The sequence below is a fragment of the Cannabis sativa genome, chromosome 1 (genome assembly GCF_029168945.1).
Source record: "Cannabis sativa cultivar Pink pepper isolate KNU-18-1 chromosome 1, ASM2916894v1, whole genome shotgun sequence".
Classification (NCBI taxonomy): Eukaryota; Viridiplantae; Streptophyta; class Magnoliopsida; order Rosales; family Cannabaceae; genus Cannabis; species Cannabis sativa.
In genome coordinates, this window is record NC_083601.1 from 41,183,819 (window position 1) to 41,210,706 (window position 26,888).

A 26,888-nucleotide genomic window follows, 5' to 3' on the forward strand; every position below is an offset into this window, starting at 1 on the left:
GGTATTAAATACTGTCCTTTCCATGCTAACAGAACAATATCGACAGACCCACTAAAAAATTCAGTCGGTATTAACATGTTTTATATAAAAAAAAAATCATTTTCAGTTTTTAATATTCATATAACAGCAATAATTAAAACACTATATATAATAATTATTTTTTAAAAAAAAATATTATTAACCAATTTCATTATTTAAATTTAAGAAACCAAATATTAATAATAATTATTTGTCCATAACAATATACACTACTATTAACTTAAATAAAATTATAACAGTGTCTTGAAAAAACTTTAAAACAAATACTTTTTCTTAATTAAAAAACTGAATTATCATTGTTCAGATCACTAGATTTTATAAAATCATCTGTATAGGAGTCAAGTCTTGAACTGTCACGATTATTATGAGACTGAGGCGCCGGCGAGATAGGATATAATAAGGTTGTCTAGATTGTTGCGCTGGTAAGATCTCAACAAATTGTCGAGTCTGCGAACGAATCAAAGTACTCTGCGGAGTGAAAATCTAACCATACATAAGTTGTTGTGGTTGTGGAGATCCTCCCATTTAACTATACTCTATACATTGGTTTATTACTACAACAATGATCCAAATTGATCATACACAAGTTGTTGTTGTGATGATCCAAATTGACCATACATATGGTATTGTTGTTGTTGCGATGAGCCTCCAAAATGGCAACCATAGGTTGTTGTCAAATTATTTTTGTTAAACCTTCTATAAATAAAGTTATTCATCATTATATTGATTGTATTCATCAGATCACAGTATCAGTTTAGATGATATTCCAACTAATTTTTTAGCTATTGTAATAATTTGAATTTATTTGATTAATAAAGTTATCCTTCCTTTTAAAATATGTATTCATTATTATATGAGTAAAACTATATTTATGACAGCTAACAGCTACATTCTTTGTGATTAATTAAAGTGGCTCTTAATCACCAAAAAATTATATGATGTAATAAAAAAAATAATAGCTTTATTTTGTTAGCGTGCCTATGAAATTTGTAGGTAGTATTTCATCTTGAATTTGACTCACATAATTACATATATAGTCCATTTAGATTTACGCACGATTTGAACACTATAATTAATAATAGGTTATTATGAGATCATATCTGATGGTCGATCGTTAGAGATAACACATTGACCATGTGTGGGAGCTTAATATAGTATATATCTGAGATGTATAAACTATTCTTCTCTTTGTCAATATATATATACTACTTTCTTCCAAAAAAAAACATATATTCTACTTTAGTAATTAATCCTGATTAGGTTGTTTCACGTTTTGAAATATATATTATACTATCGTTTAATACAAACCTTTTACACTATTATTTTGAAAGATCCTAATCAAATCTATTATAGTATGGAGTAGGTAAAACTACTCTGATGATATTTTATAAAAGAAATGTACATTTTTTATTTCTTTAAATTGGGAAATAGTTGTAACTTTATTATTTTAATTCATATTTTCTTTAATTGAAATGTATAATGAGGGAGTAATTTGTTGTTGTCTATAATGCAAGTACAATATTCTCTCTATATGAGTATATGAATACTTACAATAAAATTATTGAATAATGGACAATATTGAATTATTGAGGAAAATGATTGAAGAATACAAATAAAAATTGTTTAAAAGAATGTTGTGTATGTATGTTACATACAAATTAATGAGAAAATGATCAGGAATGTACAAAAAGTTACTTGTGACTAAAATATAGCATTTAGACACAAGTTTTCACTAATTTAGTTTTAATCACAACAAGTATTGTGACTGTATAAACACATTTAGTCACAACAAATTGTAATTTTTGTGATTAATACTTTTAATCACAGACTTTTTAGTTACAAAGTGAAATGATAATTTATGATTAGTCACAACTTTTTTACTTTTAGTTACAAATTTTGTCGTGACTAAAAGTAAAAAAATTTGTAGTGTGATATTATGCAACTATTTCTAACTAACAGTAGTTAAAAAATCAAAACTTTCCACTATTGTTGTCGGTTTTAAACTAACACACTAATAAAAAAATCTCAGATCTCATATATTTCTCATATATCTAGCTAACCAACAACTTATATCTAACAACGATAATCTCAGATCTAACAATAACACTTAATCATCAATACACAATACGTATATTTTCAATGTACAGTAAATTAATAAAATATATTAAAACCGCTGGCGACTGAAGAACATGAAAACCCTACAAAAAGGACATCTCGCCGTGAGAGAAAAACAGAGAAAGATCTAGATATATATAATAGGGATTTTTTCAATAATATACTTAAAATACAAATTAATTTCAAAAATACCTTAACAAATCTCATTTACAATAATACCTTGCCACGTCTTCAAAAAATACCTTAATTTGAAATTAATATGCCTGAAACGAAATTAATCTCAAATTCTACTTTTTATTTTTAATTTACCTCCGTTTTCAAAAGCAACTATTTGGTTACTTAGTTATAATGTTGATAAGAAACTAATTAGTTAATTTTACATAAAAAAAAAAAAAAACTTCATTTTTATATCATATAATTTGAGATACAATTTGGTTACCTCCAAACTTTATTTGTAAACATCTTAATAATCAATTAATTATTTTTAAGTTATATTATTGTATCTTATTATTTAAAATATATTTTGGTAATCTTAAAATTTATTGAAACTAATGAGTTGTTATGTAATATAATAAGCTACCACTTTTATATACCAATTATTTTGTATACCTTTTTGATACTTTAAAATTTATGTGTTTATTTTTAAATCATATTAAATTATTCAATTATTTTAAACTTTTACGTTACTTTTTATTTTTCTTTTGTAACAACAAGTTTATTTAATAAACTAATAAATTATAATAATAAAAAAAAAAGCTCACATAATTTATTAGTAAAATTAGTAAACATTTAAATTATTAATTGCTTATTTTAAAATTACATTTTTAGTTACCTTTTAAGTTTATTGTAGAAACTAGTTAGTTTTCATATATATAATATAAGAAGTAAGCACAAATATGAAGTAGTTTTATTTAGTATACTTCATAGTTTGAATATTATTGGTAAACTAAATATAAAAAAAAAAAAAATTGAAAAAAAAAAAAACTAAAGAAACTTAAATGTTACCTTTGATTTCGGCTAGCAAAAAAATATTTGTGTCTCACATATCAAAATGATTATCTTAAAGTGTAGATCACAATATGTAATTTTTGAGATCAAATAATTATTAGTGTAGCCAAAAAAAAAATAAATAAATTAAATATAAAAAAAAAAAGAAGAAAGAGAAAATATTTTAAATCTAAATATTTATTAAATATATGTACAGTAAAAAAATATTAGGTGTAGAAGACATGATAATTGATACAAACATTGAGATATATTGTACAAAAAAAATAAAGAATGTACATCACAAGGATAACCAAGAAAAGAATTTATGAACTAAAAACAAAACCAATATTAATGAAAACGTTACAAATATAATAGTAACTTTGATTATTTTAAAAGTCACGTTATTTATGTAATTGAGATGTATTTTAAAGCTCTAGATGTAAATTTCCCTATATAATATATATATACATAGAGATCGAGACATATAAATAAAAAAAAAAAAAAAAAAAAAAAGAGAGAGGGGGGATGATCGAGATGGTACCTATGGTGAACGTACGACACTGAGGACTAGGTTTGTGTCATCGTCGATGTGTTTTCGTCGTTATCGATCATGCATTGTGTGTTGTGGGGGCTAGCCATGGATTATGGAGAGAGAGAGAGAGTGATAAGGGTTGGGGGTTGTTTAGAGCAGTTGAGTGTAATTAATATTGTTTATATATTCATAGGATTTGTAGATTTGTTTGCATGGGCAGAGCTTTTCATTTGCTTTTCTTTTTCTAGCGTCAGTTTTAAATCGACGCTAAGAAGTGGCATAGGCGCCAATTTATAATATATAGCGGTCACTCAATTTTAATAGCGTCAGTTTTTTAAAAAATCTGACATTTTGACCGATGCCCTATGGCACTTTTTGTAGTTGTGCTTAAATATAAAATAGCCAAACGTGAAATCTATCAAATCTACAATAACAGAATCGCAAGCAGACCATTAGAATTGTGTTTTCATATAGTCCATAGCCACATTTAGCTCCAAAACCTCTCAAAAAAACGCATGCATGATCTGTTATATACACAACAAATCTGAAGCCACGAATTAAGAAATACAATAAATCTATTTTTGACCATGTATAGACATATATATTATTCGAATATATATTTCTGAATTCATTCTCTTTATGTAATTGCCATTAAATATTCAAAATAAATTAAATAATATTTTGAAACCAAAATTGAAAAAAAAAAAAAAATACTTTAATTACAATATACAATTATCATAAAAAATTCACTACATTGATTTTATATATAACTAATTTTGAAATTTATATTATAAAGTACACACATTTTACTAACTACCTATTTATTTTGTTTAGACCCACGTGAATCACCTAAATAATTTAAAAAACAAAGCACTAAACCCTAACTAATAATGAAGCTATTTGCTATAAAAACGTTGTGCTGCGCATACCTCTTAAATTCTTGCACCAAAACTAATTCAGCACTAATTAAGATCATGGCTTCACTCTCCCTAACACACCCGCTGGTAATAACCAGTACTTCAATATGTGCACCAACTATTCGAACCGGCCCATTTCCCACCAACAATATTAATCAAGCTAGCTTTGTACGTAGAATTATTTCATGCAAAGCCAGTACTACTCCATCCGAGGGCAGTAGTAGCAAATTTGATAGGAGAGACATGCTGATAGGTCTTGGAGGACTGTACGGGGTAGCTGGCCTTGCCTCAAATCCATTGGCCTCCGCAACCCCAGTTGTAGCACCTGACTTATCAAAATGCCACAACCTGAAAGATCCGCCCCTACATCCACCCTTAGATCCAGCTGACGTCAAGTGTTGCGCCCCATTCTCCGATAAGATTATTGACTTCAGACCATCTCGGCCTAGCCGAAAATTACGTATTCGCCCCGCGGCTCAGTGGCTGGACCATGAAGAGATAGCCAAGTACAAGAAAGCCGTAGAGCTCATGAAAGCACTCCCTCAGGACGATCCGAGAAGTTTCATTCAACAAGCCAAAGTTCATTGTGCTTACTGTAATGGCGCTTACGATCAAGTCAACTTTCCTAGAGAGTACATTCAAGTTCACGACTCCTGGCTCTTCTTTCCTTTCCACCGTGTTGGTACTTGTACTTTTATGAGAAAATCTTGGGGAGCTTAATCAACGATCCCACTTTCGCTTTACCATTCTGGAACTGGGATGACCCTTCTGGCTACAAGATACCATCCATATTCGTCGACCCTACCTCTTCGCTTTACGATGAGAACCGAAACCAAACTCACTTGCCTCCAGCCTTAGTCGACCTTGACTACACAGAAAAAAGAAGTTGGCCACGACATACCCACAACCGAAGCAGAGCAAACTAAAACCAATCTAAAAGTCATGTATCGATCCATGGTCTCTGGAGCCAAAAATCCAACGCTATTTTTCGGCAACCCTTATCGGACTGGTACTCCCCCAAATCCTGGAGCAGGTACCGTCGAGAACGTTCCACATAGTCCTGTTCATATATGGACCGGGGATAACAGACGGTCTAATGGAGAAGACATGGGACACTTCTACTCTGCTGGACGAGATTCCGTCTTTTACAGTCACCATGCTAACGTTGACCGAATGTGGAACATCTGGAAATCTCTCCCGGGACCCAAAAGAGTGGATATATCTGACCCAGACTATCTCAACTCCACCTTCGTCTTCTACGACGAGAATGCTCAGTTGGTTCGCGTTAGGGTCGGAGACTCACTGGACAGTAGAAAATCAGGTTACGTTTATGAAGATGTTCATATTCCGTGGCTTAAGTCAAAGCCTAGAGCTACTAAGTCAAAGATCGTTAAACTGTTGAAAAAGCACGGTATTACACGTGCTGCAGATGTTAATATAACGCCGCTTAGCCAATTCCCGATAACGTTGGATAAGACGGTGACGACAGTGGTGCCGAGGCCAAAGAAATCGAGAAGCAAGTTCGAGAAGGAGGATGAAGAGGAGGTTTTGGTAATTCAAGACTTTGCTAATAACGTGGCCGTCAAGTTTGACGTTTACATTAACGACTAGGATGACGAAGCTATTAGCGGTCCTGAGAAGTCTGAATTTGCTGGGAGTTTCGCTACGGTGCCACATAACCCTGAAGGTGGTCATAACATCAAGACGGAGCTGAATTTGGGGATATCTGAGCTTTTGGAGGATATCGGAGCTGATGATGATGATAAGGTCATAGTTACTTTGGTTCCCAAGAGTGGTTTGGGCAAAGTTAAGATTGATGGCATCAAGATTGATTTCATTTCTTGATGATATATATAATTAATGTGTAACGACGTTTCTGTGTTTTCATGGTTTAATTAATTTTTTTCCCTTCAATAATAAGCTAGAGCTCTCAGCTATTAGCTAAGTGTGATCATGATCATATTATTATGTAATATGTTTTAGTTTATAATATAAATAAAGAATGTTAATTAGTTATTCTATATTGTTTTATTAATAATGATTTAAGTTCTCTATAGAATCTAGACACACAAGTCGAGCCAAATAAATTTTAGAGCTCAAACAAAAATTAATAACTACTTAACTTGTATCTGTTTTCTTTAATTGAATAACATAATTTCTTATATATGATACGATCTTATATTCTTCTTCTTTTTTTTTTTTTTTGGTTTTGAAATAATACGATCTTATATTCTTATTCTCGCTTAGTTTAATTATAAAATTAATCTCCATTTTAATTAGCTTAATTAATACTGTATATATACATTAATTAATTAATTTAATTTGTACACATATGCATATATACGTGATAATTAACATTCAATCCTAAATATATATGCCACAACAAATATTTTGCCAGCACACTCAAAGAAAGAAGAATATCAGAGATATGAAATGGATAAGTGCATCGATCTGATGATTTTAATCATGAATCTAGCTATTATCTTTTCTAATATTTAATTATACATATATCTATATATTATAAATATAATGAGGAATTCAAACATATATATTTTTAAATTTTTCTTAGAAAAGAACATATATTTTTATATCCTTTTCTTAAGAAAATATTACTAAATGTATATAACTAAAACTAGTATATAGATATATATATATAGTATATTGTTACGTGTGATGCACGTATGTTATGTTTTATATTAAGTATTATATTATGAGTTCGGAAGGAAATAAATGAATAAAAAATAAATAATATTTAATTTAGAGAGATTTGAATAATAAATTTAAATTAAATTTTCATGTCCAGTAAAAACATATTGGAAACAATAATAATAAGGTTATAATATATGTTGCATTTGTTCCAGTTCTTAAAATAAGAAGTATTAAAGGTGTAAATTTTACCAAAAGCAATGAGAATTAACAACTGATGATTGCATTCTGATGAATGGGTTAATCGTAAAGATTGTTTAATTTTTTTGGGTTTAATTATTGGGTTTATTTTTTGAAATTTGAATGGATAAAAAAATTTCAAAAATTGTAGTTTGTTAGAGAGATATGTAAGTTAATCTTAAATATTTTTTAATTTTTTTGGGTTTAATTATTGGGTTTATTTTTTGAAATTTAAATAAAAATTTCAAAAATAGTAGGATTTGTTAAAGAGATATGTGGGTAAGATATTTTTTTTTAATTTAAAAAAAGATTGTTTAATTTTTTGAGTTTAATTATTGGGTTTATTTATTTGTTAACGTTTAACGTTAACCGTCTGTTAAGTTAATCGTGTAAGGCTAAATAAAAAAAGAATCGTTAAAGCAAGAATCGTTAAACCAAGAATTACCGTTAGATAGACACTTTTAATATATAAAGATATTAAATGTTTTATTTTCTCAAAAAAAAATTACTCTATTAAGCAAAAAAAAAAAAGAATAAAGAAATTATATTGTATATACATTTTATTTTATTTGTTTTAATTTTTATCTTTATTTTTTATATTCTTTTACGATATATATATACTCACTTTTATAAATAATATCTTTATTAAACATTTTAGGTTAATGTAAATTAGTAGTAGACTTAAACGGTGAAAAGATATATATATGTACAGGTAATACATCTATAAAAATAAGTATATTTTAATAAAATATAATATAAGAGTATTTTTAATTAAAAAATAGAAAAATAATAAAAAATCCTCAACATTAACTACTTGTCTGCGCGTGGGCCACTGGGCGGTAAGTGGCGACTTATAATAATTATCAATAGATTATTACAACTATTAATAATAATCAATGATAAAGAAAATTGGTGGTGTACCCTACTGATCCCCTTTTTAACAATACTGGTAAGAGAGCACATGCAAGGCATTTGCTCCCATTTTCATACAATTTCAAAATAAATTTAATTGACCATATAAATTTTATGAACAATTGAATTGTTATATTGTATTTTTAGTTAATTATTTTTTAGGTTACTGGGTGTGTTTATTATGTTTACTCATGTTTGAAAAGAAAACACATATTTTCAGTGTTCTAATGACTGTAAAATAAGTAATGCTCCGACGGATATTGAGTTTGTCAAAATTCATTTGAATAAAATCCAAGTGAGACTACGTGTTTAAAGTTGGAATGGATCGATAAAACTCGTCTGTACGTATTAAAAAATTAATAAACATAGAATTTTAGTTTTTAATTTAGTATAAGATTAGAAATTTGAGTATCATGTAAACGACACATAATTGTTAATGTTAAATGAAAATAATTTTGAAAAAAATTAGGAATAAAAACTTGTTAGATTGATAAGATATATATGTGCTAACAAGTGATATATGGTGAACACAATTTATAATATTTATCATGTATATCAATAATTTGCAAAAGAATAATTATTATACAATTAATGAAAATAACTGTAAGTAGAGTCTCATGTTTTTGGCATATGTGTTACTGTGTTGGTTTTTGTTTTATTTTCCAGAGAGGACACTCATTAATTTAAAGATTCAATTGGGGTATATCTGTCTGAGCGGTAGTGTTTGCTAATCGTCCAAATCGTTTCGATTATGAGGTTGGTTTCTAATATTTGAATGTATTACAATGTCAATATTATTGTTCTTTGTTGGATGATTTTATTTATATTTTAGGGCTTTTCTGCTGTCATTTATGGAAATGGTTAGGTTAATTAATGAATTTTTTGGGGTGTAAATTCTTATTTAATTATATATTTTCAGCCATTTCTCCATCCTCTTTTCCTCCCTCTAATTCCCTGGGTCGCCAAAAGTATAATTAAAAACATAGGGAGGTGAAATTCATCAACAGGAAATTCTTCTTCTTCTTCTATTTTTTTTTTTTTTAATTTGGTTCTGAAACATATATATATAGGAACGTAAGTTTATATTCCAAATATTAAGTATCGTACATTACAAATATCATATAAAGGAAGGTAAACTATTCAAAAACATCTAATTAATTAATATTGTGGATCACATGAGGATGCTTGTCTTTTGTGTGATGCTAGATCAGAAACGGTGGATCACCTATTATTTGAGTGTGAATTCAGCAGGAGAAACCTAGATCAGATTAAAGATGGCTGCAATGGAGAGAACATCTGAATGTTTTTTGATGAAGCTACTGAGATGGATCTCAAGAACCGAGATATCAAGTCCTTGAATAGGCATTATAATTAAAAAATTATTTTTTGTTTTTAAAAACAAAAAATTATTTTTGAAAACAATTTGACTTGTTTGGCCTTGTTTTTTTAAAACAGTTTTCAAAAAATAAAGTTACAAAAAACAATAATTTTGAAAACAACAAAATGTTATTTTCTATTTTAAAAACCAATTCACTTTTGGTCAATACATATTGTTTTTAAAAAACACTAACCAAACGTGACTTGTGTTTTAAAAACTTCAAAAACTATTTTTTGTTCTTATTTCTAAAAATAATTTTTTGAAAACAAAAAACAAAAAACAATACCAAACATGCTCCAAATTTTCAAAAAAAGTGTTTTCAGCTACTATTATATGGGACTGGTTTATCAGATTTGGATCAATAGAAACGAGTGCTTATGAAATAAAAAAATACAAACTATTAATAAATGTGTTCAAGCAATTTAATTTAATGTGAAGAATAAAATTGTATATGTTAGAAAAGGAAAGATTTCACAAGTGGATATAAGGTGCTTTGAGTCATTGTAAATGGGATTTTGCTTGGCAAGTTAATTAGTCAATGGCAAGCTAGCCTTGTTATGAGCGGCTGTGTAGGTTGTAAACAATTTTAATGGATACAAGAAATAATGTCACTTTTATTAGTAGAATAACTTTTATCGGGAAAAGTCATTTTTGTCAGCGCTTTTTATTTTATCTTGACAAAAGTTCTAATAACGACGTTGATTTGTCAACCCCTTTTTCCAACACATCACAAGTAAATTCTATAATTACCAGCGCAATACCAACTTTTACCAGTACAAAATTGTGCTGGCGAAAGTGATATTTCTTGTAGTAGGAATACAATATATATAACCTGATTCATACAAAAAAATATTGCGGATCACCTAAAGATAGACAATTTTTTTTGGGTAAATACCATTTTGGACCCTCTGTTTTACAAAAGTTACAAATTGGACCCTGTGTTTTGTTAAATGACAAAATGGACCCTGTATTTTCTAAAATAGTACAAATAGGACCCTGAATTGATTTTTTGTCAAAATAAAGTTTAATTATAATCCGATCTAAAAGTGCTATGACAAAACTGTTTACATTTTTTGTATCTGTTCGTATTAAGCATTGTCTTCAAGTTGGTTGTATTAAAAAAAAAGTTGTCAAAAATTAAGCTCTGAGTCCTATTTTTACTATTTTAGAAAATACATGGTTCATTTTGTCATTTAACAAAACACATGGTCCAATCTATAAATTTTGCAAAACACAGGGTCCAAAAATGGCATTTACCCATTTTTTTTTCTTTCCTTTTCATCATTTCAGAACGTGATCACTTAAGGAGGAAAGAAATCCAATACGAATCAACCAAGTAGTCGATGAATAAAAATAAAATAAAAAATCTTTATTTCAGATGGTGATAACTAGGGCGACTGAGAAAGAAGAGCAAAAAAAGAAAATTTAATTTTGATAAAGCCCTAGATACTTGAAAAAGAAAAAGAAAAAATTAATTAACACAAATGGTAGAAAAAATAAGGCAGATGTACAATAATAAGATTTCAGTTGAGAAATCATGATGGTACGTGAGAGAGACAAAGAGAGAACACTGTTAAAAAATAAACATAAAATACAAATAAGTTAAATTAAGAATAAACACAAGAGTACTACGTGTATAATCATTTGTACTGATTTCTGTTAATGAAGACTTTATGTTCAAAAAAAAAAAAAAAAAAAAAAATTTACACCTTAATTATACTATTTTTTCTATTTTATATCAATTTTATTGTTGTAAGAAAAAAAAATTTGAGGATTTCACTCAAAGTGACTAATTTTTTATGGTGTGCCATCTTTAGATCCCTTCCCACATGCATTAAAATCTTATTACAAATTAAACATGTGCAAATCTCAGCAATATGCCATGTGTATAATTCTCATGCTGAAACTACCATCCATATGCACTGCTCACATATATATATGTACCTTTGCTAAATCGTTTTGGTCCGTCTTTGGTACATCTCTAAACACAATTACCTCTTCCTCTGTTGGCAGCTGGTTTGAGGTTCTGCAGATCACAACTAATGCAGATCAAGTTTGAGCTAATTTTCCTCTTTCGTTGGCTGATATCATATTTTACTTTACAAATAAAAAACTAGTGGATGCTCTAATCGATCATGCATAATAGTATACTTCAGAAAAAATAAAAATGAAATATCATGTATAATAGTAAGCAGTTACAATATCATAATAGATTTTGTAATAAGTGTTAATCTAAATGCACACCGTATACCTTTAAATGTTTGTCCTGATAGCATATTTAATTTTTTTTTCCTTTTTATCCTTCCAAAAAGAAAAAAAAAATCTTTTTTATATAACGGAATATTTTTATATATTTAGAATTATTTTGTTAAACCAACAAAAAAATATTAGATAATAACTATTTAATATATAAAGATTTTAAATGTTTACTATTACTTTATTTTTGTATAATAAAAAAGTCATTGAATTTTATAAATAAATGCATTACAAATATATAAAGAGAAAAATGAAAATATACATATAATCATAAGTTTTCTTTGGGTACATAAGTGTGTTTAAAAAATTGGTTATGATTTGTGAAAAAATTAATTAATATTAAACGATAAAAGAAAAAAAAGATATAATTGTGCCATGCATCAAATAAATAAAGGGTGCATGTGCATTGATTGAACATTTCAATTTCACAATATATTATTTCAAATTTAATTCGTGCTTGTTTTTAATATTATAATTTAATTCGATTAATTAATTATTAATTAAATGGATCATCATGCCTTCAAACTAATTATTTATGTCTACCAAATAATTTAAAATTTACTTATCAAAAAAAAAAATTATTAATTTTATTTTATTTAAAAAAGTTCGGGCCGACCATCGAAAAATATAACAATTCCTCGTACTTAATTTTATCTCTTTTTTTTTTGTTTTTTGTTTTTTGTTTTGTTTTTTTTTTTTTTTTTTTTGAAATTTAATCAACTCACCTCATTTTTTAATCAACTTTATCAACTTTATCTCATTGGTATTACTATACCAAGGATTTAAATATTGAATGGATATAAATACTTTAATATATATATATATGTGGCGTGTTAGATTAATTAATATAATTTAGATTGATAAATAATCTTAAAATAAATATACTTTATTTAAAATTTATTTAGTAGACTATAAAAAAAGTTGTTCGAGTAGATTCTTTATCTGTTTTGATATTTATGAGAGCTTTTAGTCTATTTTTTTTTTTCTCAAAATTGCATACGTCACTACAAGAAATGTTATTTTTGTCAGCACATTTTTGTGCTGGCAAAAGTATGTATTGCGCTGGTAAAATAGAATTTACTTGTGATGTGTTGGCAAAAGGGGTTGGCAAATCAATGTTAGTATTAGAACTTTTGCCAACATAAAATAAAAAGCGCTGGCAAAAATGACTTTTCTCAGCGCGTAAATGCGCTGATAAAAGTTAAATTTTAGCCACTGCAAATGTACGCTGGTAAAACTTTGACCTCTTTGCCAATGCAGTTTGTGAAATCCGCTGGTAAAAGTTACTTTTACCAGCGCAGTAGCGAACTGTGCTCGTAAAAGTGACATTTCTTGCAGTGCGTTGTAGTTATTTAAGACCACTTGTAAATTTTCAAAAACTTTTAAATAGTGCAATACGAAAAATAAGGTTTAAACAGTTACTTACCTCGCGTATTAAAAAAAACAATCGTGCATACAACAAAATATGTAAATTTTATTTTTGGCAGCGTAAACCATTTGAAAATTTTTAAAAATTTACAGGTGGTCCTAAATAAATACAACGTACATAATCATGAAAAAAAAAATAAACTAATTAACAACTCTCATGTATGCCGAAACATATAAAAGGTCTACCAAAACATTCCATTAAGGGGTGCACCATAAACTTACTCTATTTTGTATATAGCATGTTAGATTTATATTTTAGATGAATAAAGAATGTTAAAATTAATGCAATTTAGATGAATCAAGAATCATATCTTTTGTGAATGGCAAATTATGAGTTTTTTGTCATCTAAACACACGGTAGTTTCATTTGAACATGCTTTTTAGGGCTCGTTTGGTACATCGTTATGTATTGTATTTGTTTACTCAGAAACTAATCCTGGTGATCTGGACATCAATCTTTAACACATGGTAATAAAGAAAATATTTGAGAGTTGAGTAGTCCTGAGTCATAGCAGTCGACTTGGGAGGGATATCCCTAACCCTGCGCCTAGGTTGACTCTGAAAACAATAGAATGGGTGTTTAGATCGCGCTAAGTTATTTCCAACTCGCCATATTTTAGCATTTTGTACCACGAAGATAAGAAGAATCCAAATCTAAGGACTGGCGCTGAAAATATACAAAACAGCAACATATATGAAAGTCAACCCGGGCGCCTAGCCCCTAAGAAGACATTCACACTAGAGTTTTGGTTTTCAGGTTCATCTTACTGCAAATGGCTCAAATTTTGTACTAAAACATGAATTAGACCTGTCACGAACATATTTGAAACAACAGAATAGATAAGCTTATGATCAAGTCAAAACTCCGAGCGATCAATAACCACATGTAAGTTCACTATAATTAAATTAAATGTGTTTAACTTAACTTATAAGCTGAGAATACAATGCTCTCATTTTTACCATTATATTGCTCAGAAAATTTTTCTAAGTTTTTCTTAGGTTTCATTTTCTAATACTTATACACAGAGTTTCGTTCATGCATTTTTGCCGCCAACATATATTTTAATTTTGAACATTATTATCCTAACATTATACCGATTTGTTGTATTGTGAATGGTTTAACATTTTTTTTTATATTTTATTAAATCAACCGGACCTAAAAATATAATTTGCATCCACTTTAACCGTTATGCGCATGTACATGTTCTTGTGTTATATAAATGACATTTATATATTCACGACCTTCAATTATTTTCATAATATACAGTACTCTATGATGATAAAATATATAATTAATTACTGTACAATCAATTTTAATGTAATTAATTTAGAAAATTCATATTTTTCAAACATCATATACAATAACCCTATAACCCTACTATCCTTATTATTTATTGATTTTGTTTAAACCACGTGAAATAAACTTCACCTACTTAAATTAAAAAAGCAATAACCCTAATGAAGCTTTTGCTATAAAACCGTTGTTCATCCCTCATTGATTTCTCGTACCAAAACCAATTTAGCATTAATAGCCAGCCATGGCTTCTCTCTCCCTCGCTCTCACTCACCCGCTGGTTATAACCACTACTCCATTTGCCCCATTTCCTAAAAAACAGAACCAAGCTGGCTTTGTACGTAGATTTTCATGCAAAGCCAGTAGTCCCTCCGAGGGTGGCAGTAGCAAATTTGATAGGAGAGACATGCTGATAGGTCTTGGAGGACTGTACGGGGTAGCTAGCCTTGCCTCAGATCCGTTGGCCTCCGCAACCCCAATTGTAGCACCTGACTTATCAAAATGCCACAAACTGAAAGATCCACCCCAACATCCACCTCTTGATCCAGCTGACGTCAAGTGTTGTGCTCCCTTTAGCACCAAAGACGCTATTGACTTCACACCATCTCGGCCAAGTGGAAAATCACGAATTCGCCCAGCGGCTCAGTGGCTTCACCATGATGAGTTAGCCAAGTACAAGAAAGCCGTAGAGCTCATGAAAGCCCTCCCTGAGGACGACCCGAGAAATTTCATTCAACAAGCCAAAGTTCACTGTGCTTATTGTAATGGCGCTTATGATCAAGTCAAATCTCCGAACGATCAGTACATTCAAGTCCACAACTCATGGCTCTTCTTTCCATTCCACCGTTGGTATTTATACTTTCACGAGAAGATCTTGGGAAAGCTTATAGGCGATCCCACTTTCTCTTTACCATTCTGGAACTGGGACGACCCTTCTGGCTACACCATTCCAACCATATTCAACGACCCTACCTCTTCTCTTTACGATGAGAACCGAAACCAAACTCACTTGCCTCCAACCATAATCGACCTTAACTACGCAGAAACTGACGATGGGCACCCCTCTAAGCCTCCACTACCAGACCCAGAACAGATAGCCTCTAATCATTATACCATGTACCGCCAGATGGTCCATTGCAAAATCGGTACGCTATTTTTCGGCAAACCTTATCGAACTGGTAGTCCCCCAAGTCCTGGAGCAGGTTCCATCGAGAACGTTCCACACAGTCCGGTCCATGTATGGACCGGAGATTCTAACAGACGGGCTAATGGAGAAGACATGGGACACTTCTACTCTGCTGGACGAGATCCCGTCTTTTACAGTCACCATGCTAACGTTGACCGAATGTGGAATATCTGGAAAACTCTTCCGGGATCCAAAAGAGTCGATATATCCGACCCAGATTATCTCAACTCCACCTTCGTCTTCTACGACGAGAATGCTCAGTTGGTTCGCGTTAAGGTCGGAGACTCACTTGACAGTAGAAAACTAGGTTACGTTTACGAAGATGTTCCTATTGACTGGCTTAAGTTTAAGCCTAAAGCTACTAAGTCAAAGATCGTTAAAATGTTGAGAAAGCATGGAATTGCACGTGCTGATGACGTTAATATAATTCCACTTAGCCAGTTCCCGATAACGTTGGACAAGACGGTGAAGACGGTGGTGGCGAGACCAAAGAAATCGAGGAGCAAGTTCGAGAAGGAGGATGAAGAAGAGGTGTTGGTGATTCAAGGGATTGACTTTGCTAATAACGTTGCCGTCAAGTTTGACGTTTACATTAACGACGAGGATGACGAAGCTATTAGCGGTCCTGAGAATTCTGAGTTCGCTGGCAGTTTCGCTACAGTGCCACATAACCCTGAAGGTGGTCATAACATCAAGACGGAGCTGAATTTGGGGATATCTGAGCTTTTGGAGGATATCGGAGCTGATGATGATGATAAGGTCGTAGTCACTTTGGTTCCCAAGAGTGGTTTGGGCAAAGTTAAGATTGATGGCATCAAGATTGATTTCATTTCTTGATGAACCCATTAATTATATATATATATACACACATGTACACTAACGTTACGTATATTACTGTGTAACGAGGTATATATATATATTTTCATGTTTTTTCATTTCAATAATAAGCTAGAGCTCTAATTAAGCTAGCTAAGTGTGATGATGATATTATAATATATTATGTTTCAGTTAATAAAGCAAGTTTATTATGTGGATTATTATTAATAAATTAATAATTAAAATCAATTTTATTTTAAAAAAAATATAATTATAATAGCAATATACCCGTACTTATAACCATTTATGTTAACATAATTCATTCATCTTATATTATTTTATTTCCACACATTAATAACTCTAATATAGGTTAAAGCTCGGCAACACACCCATCCGAGAATCAAATCCCTATTAAATAGTGGTGTTCATACTGTATTACACCAATTTAAGACTTATAAATCAATTAATTAGCAATAGGAATTCAGTCAACAAAAATAATTAATACAGTATATTTAATATAAATTAAATTAATTAACGTATCAATCTGAATAGCCATTAATTTTCAGTGGCATACAGACATGTATAATAGTGAATTTAAAATTTACCATTTATTATCTAAAATTTTGTGAATTTAATTTGTACATAATTTAGTTGAATCCCAAATTTAAAACAATCTGCACCTCTTTCAATATAAAATGAAAAATAAAAAAAAATGTCGAATTGCAATTGTTTCAACTTCATATTAGGTTAAATATTTTTCAATTTAATAAATAATATATAAAACTGTTAATCACTAATAATACACTATATCAGTATATGATGTTCAGCACTTTAAAAATTAATAGCAGTACTCCATTCAAAATTATACTCCTAATTAATTTAGTATATATTTTTCAATATTCAAATATATAATTAAAAATTATTAATAACCCTTACCGGACAAATAAAAAAATTGCAAGGGACAAGAATTTAAACCTGAGGTTTTTTTTTTTTTTTTGACACAATTTGAACCTGAATTTAAACAACCTTAAATTTGATGATAACAACGACCAAATATTAGACATTAATTAAACATTTGGAAGATACAAACAAAAGAATATCATACAACAATTTGGAATTCAACTCACTTGAACAAAAATATGGTAGGTATCGTTTACAATAATTAGAAAAAATACCTAACACCTTTTCAAAAAGAAAATATATACCTAACATTTTCAATTAATGGGTGATCAAAATTAATGAATTAACATGCAATATTTGAGAGATTTTAGTCTATTTTAAAGGATACGCGTAGTTCATTTAATCCAACTCATAATATTAATCATAGGGTATCTGATATTAAGTCTAAATTTTATTTTAGATTTAATTTAATTCGTACAATAACTCAAATATAATCTAATTAAATCTACAAAGTGTGAATTGAATATTATTTTGGATTGATTACTTTTTTAATATTAAATTATTGAATATTTATGAAAAATATTTTTATACATAACCAGTAACAAAATAAAACAAATTATTATTATTTTATGTTTTTAACAACAAATTAAAATAAATCAAATAATAAATTCAAAGGAAAAAAATTTATGTGTGAGTAAATGTTTAATTTTATTTTAAATTGTATGTAAGAAAAAATTATATATAAAAATGGAATAAACATTTGATGTATATTAAATTTTGAAATATATTTGTATTATATGTATTAGGTTTTTAAATTATTATTTTCCTTACATTAAAATATTAATTATATATATAATTTTTAATTTTTTTTATATAAATATATGTAAATTAAATTGAATCAGTTATTTTTATATATAATCAATATTTAATCGCATGCACAAGTACAAATTTTGTATTTTTTAATCTAATTCAATTCGCACTTGTGCAAATTAATTTGGATAGATTATTTTTTAAACACTCCAACTAGTGTAATAGTAATAAAGAGAACTATGGATGTGATTCATTTATAAGATGGTATTGTTAAAATTTTAGATCTATAGGCATTACTTCCCAAAAAAAAATAAAATTGGTGTGCATTTATTAAATAAATATAACCTTATTTAGAAAAAAAAATGATACTTTTCGGGAAAAAAAAAAAAAACCAGAAGGTGGTAACCTAACTAAATTAATAGTTACATATTATATTTAATGTTTTAAAAAATAATTACATATGAATGCAGTGGTTATCTATCGACATATTTGATATTGACGTGTACCACGTTTAAAAATATTTATAGTGCAGTGGTTACATATTTTATTTTTATTTTTAAAAATAAAATATTTCAATATAAATATTATATCTATATATCAAAATTACATTATATTATTATAATAATACACTATAAAATGGTTGTCAATAAAAATATTATATTATATTTTAGTACAGGGTTTTTTTTCTTAAGCAGAAAATAATCAATTTCATTAACACTACCAATAAAATGACAATAAACTCAACAGGGACAAATCACTCAATGATAATACGATCAGGACTAGAATATGAAGAGCGAGCTAACCAATAAGTTACCTCGTTCCTCAGACCGCGTTTAATAAAAGAAACAACAACATCAGAGAAGTTTTCAAGTAATCGTTTACAATCTGAAATTATTAAACCATTTGGACAAAATAAATCAGTAGAACAAGCTAATGCTTGCACCAACTCCCACCAAAAATTTGATAGCAGACTGCTGGTGAAATCTTCCTGGCACATCAGTTCTCCTCTTAATCTAGCTGGGAACTTGAATTCTTAGTCAATAGCTTCTGCAATCAGAGGACAATCAGATCTTCCCACTGTTGCAGCAGCTTTCAGAATAAGTTGACCAGAATGGTCTTGGGCAATCCATCCAAATCCAAACAAGTTTTCTGCATTAAAAATGGCGAGACATCGATCACAATTAATTTTAATAGAACCAACTTCTAGTTTAGTCTAACGCTCATTCGCATCACTAGAGGCTACTAAATTTGAATGGAGATCTCCTTCATTAGATTGAGCTAACATTCAACTACCAAGATAAGTAATTGCATTAACAACCACCCTTTCTCATTCCAAACACGATCATTTCTCTGGCTTTCCAAATTGCCCAATAAACCACCGAGACCCTCCCAATGATATCTGCAGAATTATTTGCACAAAAGTCCATGAACCAAATATTGTAAATTTCAGCCATATCCATTCTGAAAAAAACCAGAAACTACCTGAGATAATGTTATATTATTTATAGTAATATAATATATAGATTAAATATGTGTAATAAACTAATAATATGTAACATATGACAATGTATATTAGTTGTCATCTTTTTGTAACATTTGAGAGTTACTTGTTACTATGAGTAACCTCCACTATCATCACCAACATTAAGAGTGTAAAAAGATGTTACACATCTTAATTTGAAATTTTTAATGCTATAGGAGTTATGGTGTGTAGGAGTTACATTTGAGTCCATAACATCTATGGGGTTATGAGTTTGAATTTCAAATGGTGATGATATCCTAAACACTATATAAAGAGGTCTAAGGTGCTCATTTTAGAGATGTCAAGTTTTCTATCAAGAAAGCACTTTGCTAGAAAACCCTAAGGCTTGATAATTCCCAAAGCTATTTCCTAGAGAGTTCCCTTAGTGCTTAGAGATAGGGGGAAATAAGCTTTTGGACAAAGGTGTAATACCTTGTTCAAGTCATGGTGATCCCCACTAATCTACACTCAAGGTTGTGAGTGAGTGTTTATATATATATTATTCTCTTGTTATATATATACATATATTATATTACATGTGTTGTAATCTTCTCTTCTACCTTTCATATATATATATAATATATATAGTGTATATATATGTATTGTAGCATATATTTAATCAATCTCTTATTTTAGTCCTTGTATTATTTTACAATAGAGTTGTAATAAATCTTGATTTTCTTCCATTGTTATAAAATCTCTAACAATCAAAAGCTTATTTCTTTTCAATGGAAGAGGTGATAAATCAAGATTGTGAGAATACAAGGATAAGAGATTTTATGTGAAAACCATTCATGGGTGAGCATGGTGGTGTATATTATGTGATTTACTATATTTTATATGATAGTAATATATATGATATATATATGAGTTATATATATATATATGTGTGATCATGTGTTTATATCAAATTATATATATGATATTTGAAATTTATATCATATTATTGTATGTATACATGTGAGATATATAATATATAACATGTATATATATGAGTAATATATATTATATATATGTAGAGCATGTGATATAATATATATTAGTGAGATTAAATATGTAGAAATAATTATTTTTATGTATTTATATGAGACATGCATACATAATATATGTTATATATGTGTATATAATATATATCATATATATTAATGTGTATATATATGTTATATATGTGTGATGTATGTAACATATATAGTTGTGTAATTAATGTATGTATTATGTGTATATGATATATATGTTTATTATAATATATGTTATATATATGAGATATGTAACATATATATATATATTTGTGAATTTAATATTGATATTATGTGTATGTTACATATGAGATGTTATTTAGTAACATACATACTATATTAATATATGAGTTATATAGTATGATAATAATGTTGATAGTAATATAATAGTGTTTATTACTATTGATGTGAAAATTATTATCATCTATTTTGTGAATATAGAATAGATTTGAATTCTTATTCAATTTGGTGGTGAACATCTCACTTTATGAGATAATAAAAGATGAATTTTGAGAAGTTACATCTTTTATTGGATTATAAGAGATAATCATCTCATATTATGAGATAAGTAAAAGTGGACTATGAGAGTTATATTTTTATTGGACTTGCATTGTGATCATAAGCAAGAACAATTAGGATCAAAAGTGGATCCAAACTTGTGAAATGAGCCATAAATTGGATGAGCAATTTTGGACTCAAAATAAAGTGAATCAATGTGGATTCAAAAATAGTGAAAAGATAACAAAATTGGAGAAGCAATTTGAAATCTTAAAAAATCAAAGTTGTGAACAACATTATGAGAATTTTGTTAAATTTGGTATAATTTTGGGCTAATCTCAATGAGGAGATAACCTTAAAATTATGAGTAAAAATAATCACATTATTTTATAAGTGGTGATGTGAGTTTGATATTTTAGTTTTGTTGAGAAAACTAAAAATGTCAAATGGTAATTTTTAAGGTGATCTTAAAAAGTCATTTCAAGAGGAAATACAAAAAGGTGATATTTAATATACACTTTATGGTAAAAATGTGGGGGTGAGCCACAAATTTAATCAAAATGTGTTGGGACATTATTGATTAATTTATTTGATTTTGAATTCAAATTCTAAGTCAAATTTGGCTATGTGCATATGTAAAATTTTGACATATTTTGGTGTCAAAGTTAAGTGAAAATAATTTCAAGAAGGAAATTAATTAAAAGAGTTATAGAGACAAAGTGGTCTTCTATATTTTAAAATTAAGATATTGTCTTGATAATGAAATGTGAAAGTGTGGGGGTGTATACTCTAATATGAGAAAGTTTAGACATACTTGGTGTCTAAAAATAAAATATGAGAATTTAGACATGTTTGGTGTCTAAATTGGTGTATTTTTGATATGTTTGGTATCAAAATTATTGAGAATTTGAGTTGTGTGAAAATTAATCTTTTATGATTGAATTTTCAAAGCTTAAGTACTTAAGGAGAAAAGTGGTCACAAAGTGAACACTATATTTTGGCATGCATGATTCACATGGAATCAATAGTGAGAGGTTATAACAAATCGCTTAATCTCCGTACAAGATTAAAGCATGAATTTTCGAGGGATGGGACCTAAACTCCCTTAGTGTTTCTCTCATTGATGGTAACCTATCTTAACACTAGTAAACATCTAGTCTTAAGTTCAATAGGTAATAACAAGTCAATAGAGTGAATATTGTACTCAATTGTCCCATCTATGGATGAGTACATGTTGTGAAAATTGAGGGTTAAAACCGAAAGGTTTTTTAATGGAGCTTAAGCTTAAGAAAACTCACTTAAGCTTAAGAAGTGTCTAACAAGTGGTGAGACACTAAAACTCCACCTATATGGACTAGAGGTGGTGCCGCCTCTTATGAGAATTGGGAGTTATTCTCTAGAGAGTCCATGAATTGGAATTTTGCACATGGCCATTAACGGTGCAAGAGCGAGACATGCGGTCTCAAGTGAGCATTAGCGAGGGTGTGTGTGTTATCACCGGTTTGTATTAAAGGAATAATGGTTCAATGCTACGGCAACCAAAATTTCATCAAACTTTGTGGTAATTACACTAAAATAAAATTCAAGTCGAAAGACATTTTATCTAATGCACCTAAGCAAGACTTCTTAAAAGTGTGTATTTAGTCAATCAAAGTGGGGGAATGTTATATTTTGATATAATATTTTTGATTGATTAAATAAATGTTACAAAAGTTACAAGTTTGTTACTAAAGAGATAATATTTAATCTAGTGGGGGATTGTTATATTATTTATAGTAATATAATATATAGATTAAATATGTGTAATAAACTAATAATATGTAACATATGACAATGTATATTAGTTGTCATCTTTTTGTAACATTTGAGAGTTACTTGTTACTATGAGTAACCTCCACTATCATCACCAACATTAAGAGTGTAAAAAGATGTTACACATCTTAATTTGAAATTTTTAATGCTATAGGAGTTATGGTGTGTAGGAGTTACATTTGAGTCCATAACATCTATGGGGTTATGAGTTTGAATTTCAAATGGTGATGATATCCTAAACACTATATAAAGAGGTCTAAGGTGCTCATTTTAGAGATGTCAAGTTTTCTATCAAGAAAGCACTTTGCTAGAAAACCCTAAGGCTTGATAATTCCCAAAGCTATTTCCTAGAGAGTTCCCTTAGTGCTTAGAGATAGGGGGAAATAAGCTTTTGGACAAAGGTGTAATACCTTGTTCAAGTCATGGTGATCCCCACTAATCTACACTCAAGGTTGTGAGTGAGTGTTTATATATATATTATTCTCTTGTTATATATATACATATATTATATTACATGTGTTGTAATCTTCTCTTCTACCTTTCATATATATATATAATATATATAGTGTATATATATGTATTGTAGCATATATTTAATCAATCTCTTATTTTAGTCCTTGTATTATTTTACAATAGAGTTGTAATAAATCTTGATTTTCTTCCATTGTTATAAAATCTCTAACAGATAAACATTGTTTAATAAAAGGGCATTCCACCAAACAATGGAAGGTAGTTTCCTTTCCCTCTCGACACATATGACAGATATCTTCCAAAGGAACAAACTTAGCCTTCAGGCTGTTATAATGGGCAAACAATGAGTAAGAGAGCTCTCCACATGAAATTTTTTATTTTTGGTGGAATCTTGAGATGCCAAAATTTACGCCAAAAACTCACTATCTCATCTGCAATTTGAATCCTGAATAAGATTGTAGTCACTCTTACTTAAGCACCAAACGATTCTTTCAACCAATACCAAGAGTCTATATCTTCGTACACTATAAAAAATTTTACTTCTAGTCACAATAATTATAAATTATTATTCTTATGTTGTGACTAAAATATTTGTAGCTAATAATGTATTAGTCACAAAAATCATAATTTGTTGTAGCTAAATGTGTATTAGTTATAATACTTATTGTTACTAAAACTAATAGTAACAACTTGTATCTAAATACTATGCTTTAGTCACAAGTAACTTTTTATTGTGACTAAAAGACACATTCAGTCACAAAAAAATATATTGTAACTATAGTATTTTTTTTGTAGTGATACTATCGCTCGTTGGGATACTAAGAATAAGTAATCTATCCCTTTCCTCAAAGAGATCATCAATAATTTCCTCATTTGACTCTTTCAAACCAATTTTGACATATTGGAGACTTTATTGTCTTGAAGAGTAGGATGTGTAGCATGCACATAAGGATTACTTAGATGAGGAATTCGCAAGGATCGAAATGTCTCGAGCTGAACAAGTTCTCCTTCGAACACCAAGTTTAACCACCCCTTGAACCTCTATAACACTTCTCCATATAAAGCTCATGATAGAACCCAATTGAACATTTAGAGAAGAGTCTCTAGGATAATATCTGGCAGCAAAAACTTTTCCCACCAAGGAATGCAGTTGAGTGATGAGTAAACGTCTACCCTACTTGCCATGACTAAGTTAAAGTCTCGAGGATTCTTAAACCCCAACCCTGTTTGTTCTTATGCAAACACAATGGCCCATTTCTTCCAATAAATTCTTTTTCCACTAAAAGAATTAGAACTTCAGCTTATAACATTGAAAAATTAACTGAAACATATTAAAATGATAAAATAATATATCAATGAAATATTAAATTCTCTTTCCCAAAAGGTCGGCGCAAAATTGGCTGGGAGTTGGGGTTTGGCTGAAGGAGTATCAGGCTTGGAAAAATTGGTTGGTGGTCATCAGCAAAAACAAGAATTGCAGAGAATTTTTATTGTTGTCATGGCTGCCATGATTTATTGGTTGTGGTCAAACATTAATAATTGTGTTTTCAATGGTTACTCAGCACAGTCACAAGCATTGTATAGGATATTAAAAAAATCATGTTTTATAGATTAACAATAGCTAAAAGAGGAGTTTGAATAGACATGAGAGGAACTTCATAGAACATTTATTTTGTAAGTAATTGTTGTGGTAGCAGCTGGTTTTTATTCTTCAGCTGGACTTTGTTTGTAATTGCTTGTTGATTAATAGAGTTGTTCCTTCTTGATAAATAAAAAAATATATATATATAATAAATTTTCATACTCTACCACTTATTCTCTCGAGCAAAAATTAATGAAAAAAATTTAAAAATATCAAGCTAAAAGTATTATCTTTTGGCTAGTAGCAACATATCAACTATTTCTAACTCACCAAAATTTAATAATTATGCTATATTAAAAGGAAGATATAATTTCTTAAATTATTATTAAGGAGCAGATCATTTTTCGAAAATATAAAGTTATGTTCTTTTCATTCCTATCTTAAATCCAATATTGAAAAATGATCACTTTCAAAGAAAAAAATAAAAAATGACAAACCAAACATAATTATTATTATAGAGAAGAAGCCACTTAAGCTCATAAAATCAATAAATCCAATATTGAAAAATGATTACTTTCCAAAAAAAAACAAAAGAAAGAAAGAAAAATGACAAATCAAACATAATTACTATTCGTATAAACAAACAATCAAACAATTTAATTTGCCCAAATAAATTTATATACACATAATTTTTTTTAAATCTTTTATTTTATTAAATTATGTATTTTTTTTAAAATAGTACAAGATAGTGTCCTAAACTTAATTTTTTATAATTTTTTCTAATATAACAAATTTAAAATTTTTTCTTTCAAGAACAGATGCAGAAATATAATCAATCTTATCATAACACCTCTAAATTAAGTATTATTAAATTTTATTTTAATAAAAATTAGCTCAATATTTTAAAAAATACAGAATCAAATCTATCATTTATTATAATAATAACTTGAGCAAAATGCAAGTCCAAAATAGTATTGAAAAAAAGGTCTACTGATGCACTCTTATTTTTTTCGACATGTGGAAGAATTTTTTAGTCCAATTTTTTATGGTTGTTTACATTGTAATTATTTAGGACAACATGTAAAATTTTGAGAAATTCAAAAAAAAAATCAACACGTTCAAAATAGGGTTCAAACACTCTATTTTACACGATTATAAAATGGGGAGTTTTGTTTGCACCCCATTAAATGATAAATACACCTCATTTTAAAAAAAAATATATAAACTTAAATAATTTTAAAAATTACCCCTAATATTTTTTTTAAAATTTTTTCCTCACATTATTTTATATTAATTTTAATACTTATTTTGATTTGATTTTCATAATTTTTTCTAACTCATGTATATATTTTTTTATTTTTTTCTAAGAAAATTTTATATAATTTTTTATTTTAATTTTTTTGTCATAATATTTAAAATATAATTTATTTTTGTTTAATAAGTATATTTTTTAAGAATATAAATTAGAAGAAAAAAGTTAAAAAAAAACTTAGTACAATTAAAGATATAAGTTTTATATAAAATAAAAATT

At 28.6% G+C, this 26,888-nt stretch overlaps 2 protein-coding genes and 1 long non-coding RNA gene across 4 annotated transcripts in view; all 3 read left to right on the plus strand.

The window, feature by feature from the left end:
- Window positions 1-12,632, plus strand: part of LOC133033539 (uncharacterized) — a 40,404-nt gene extending 27,772 nt beyond the window's left edge. Inside the window, exons 2-3 of one of the 2 annotated variants that reach the window (XR_009685658.1) lie at window positions 9,055-9,144; window positions 11,780-12,632. This is a non-coding gene — a long non-coding RNA (uncharacterized LOC133033539). Of the gene's footprint in view, window positions 1-9,054; window positions 9,331-11,779 lie in introns of those variants that run through there. The other variant, XR_009685657.1, reaches the window with a different exon arrangement.
- LOC115704969 (polyphenol oxidase I, chloroplastic) lies at window positions 4,452-6,435 on the plus strand. The gene is given in 3 exon segments (XM_061108369.1): window positions 4,452-5,268; window positions 5,271-5,471; window positions 5,473-6,435. Coding segments are annotated over 3 exon segments (1,869 nt in total). The 5' UTR covers window positions 4,452-4,563.
- Window positions 12,633-14,988: 2,356 nt separating the features above from the next.
- On the plus strand, window positions 14,989-16,898 carry LOC133029066 (polyphenol oxidase I, chloroplastic-like). The gene has a single exon (XM_061109894.1). It carries the CDS (start codon window positions 14,989-14,991, stop codon window positions 16,765-16,767), a length of 1,779 nt encoding a protein of 592 aa, XP_060965877.1. The 3' UTR covers window positions 16,768-16,898.
- The last annotated feature ends 9,990 nt before the right edge of the window (window positions 16,899-26,888 follow it).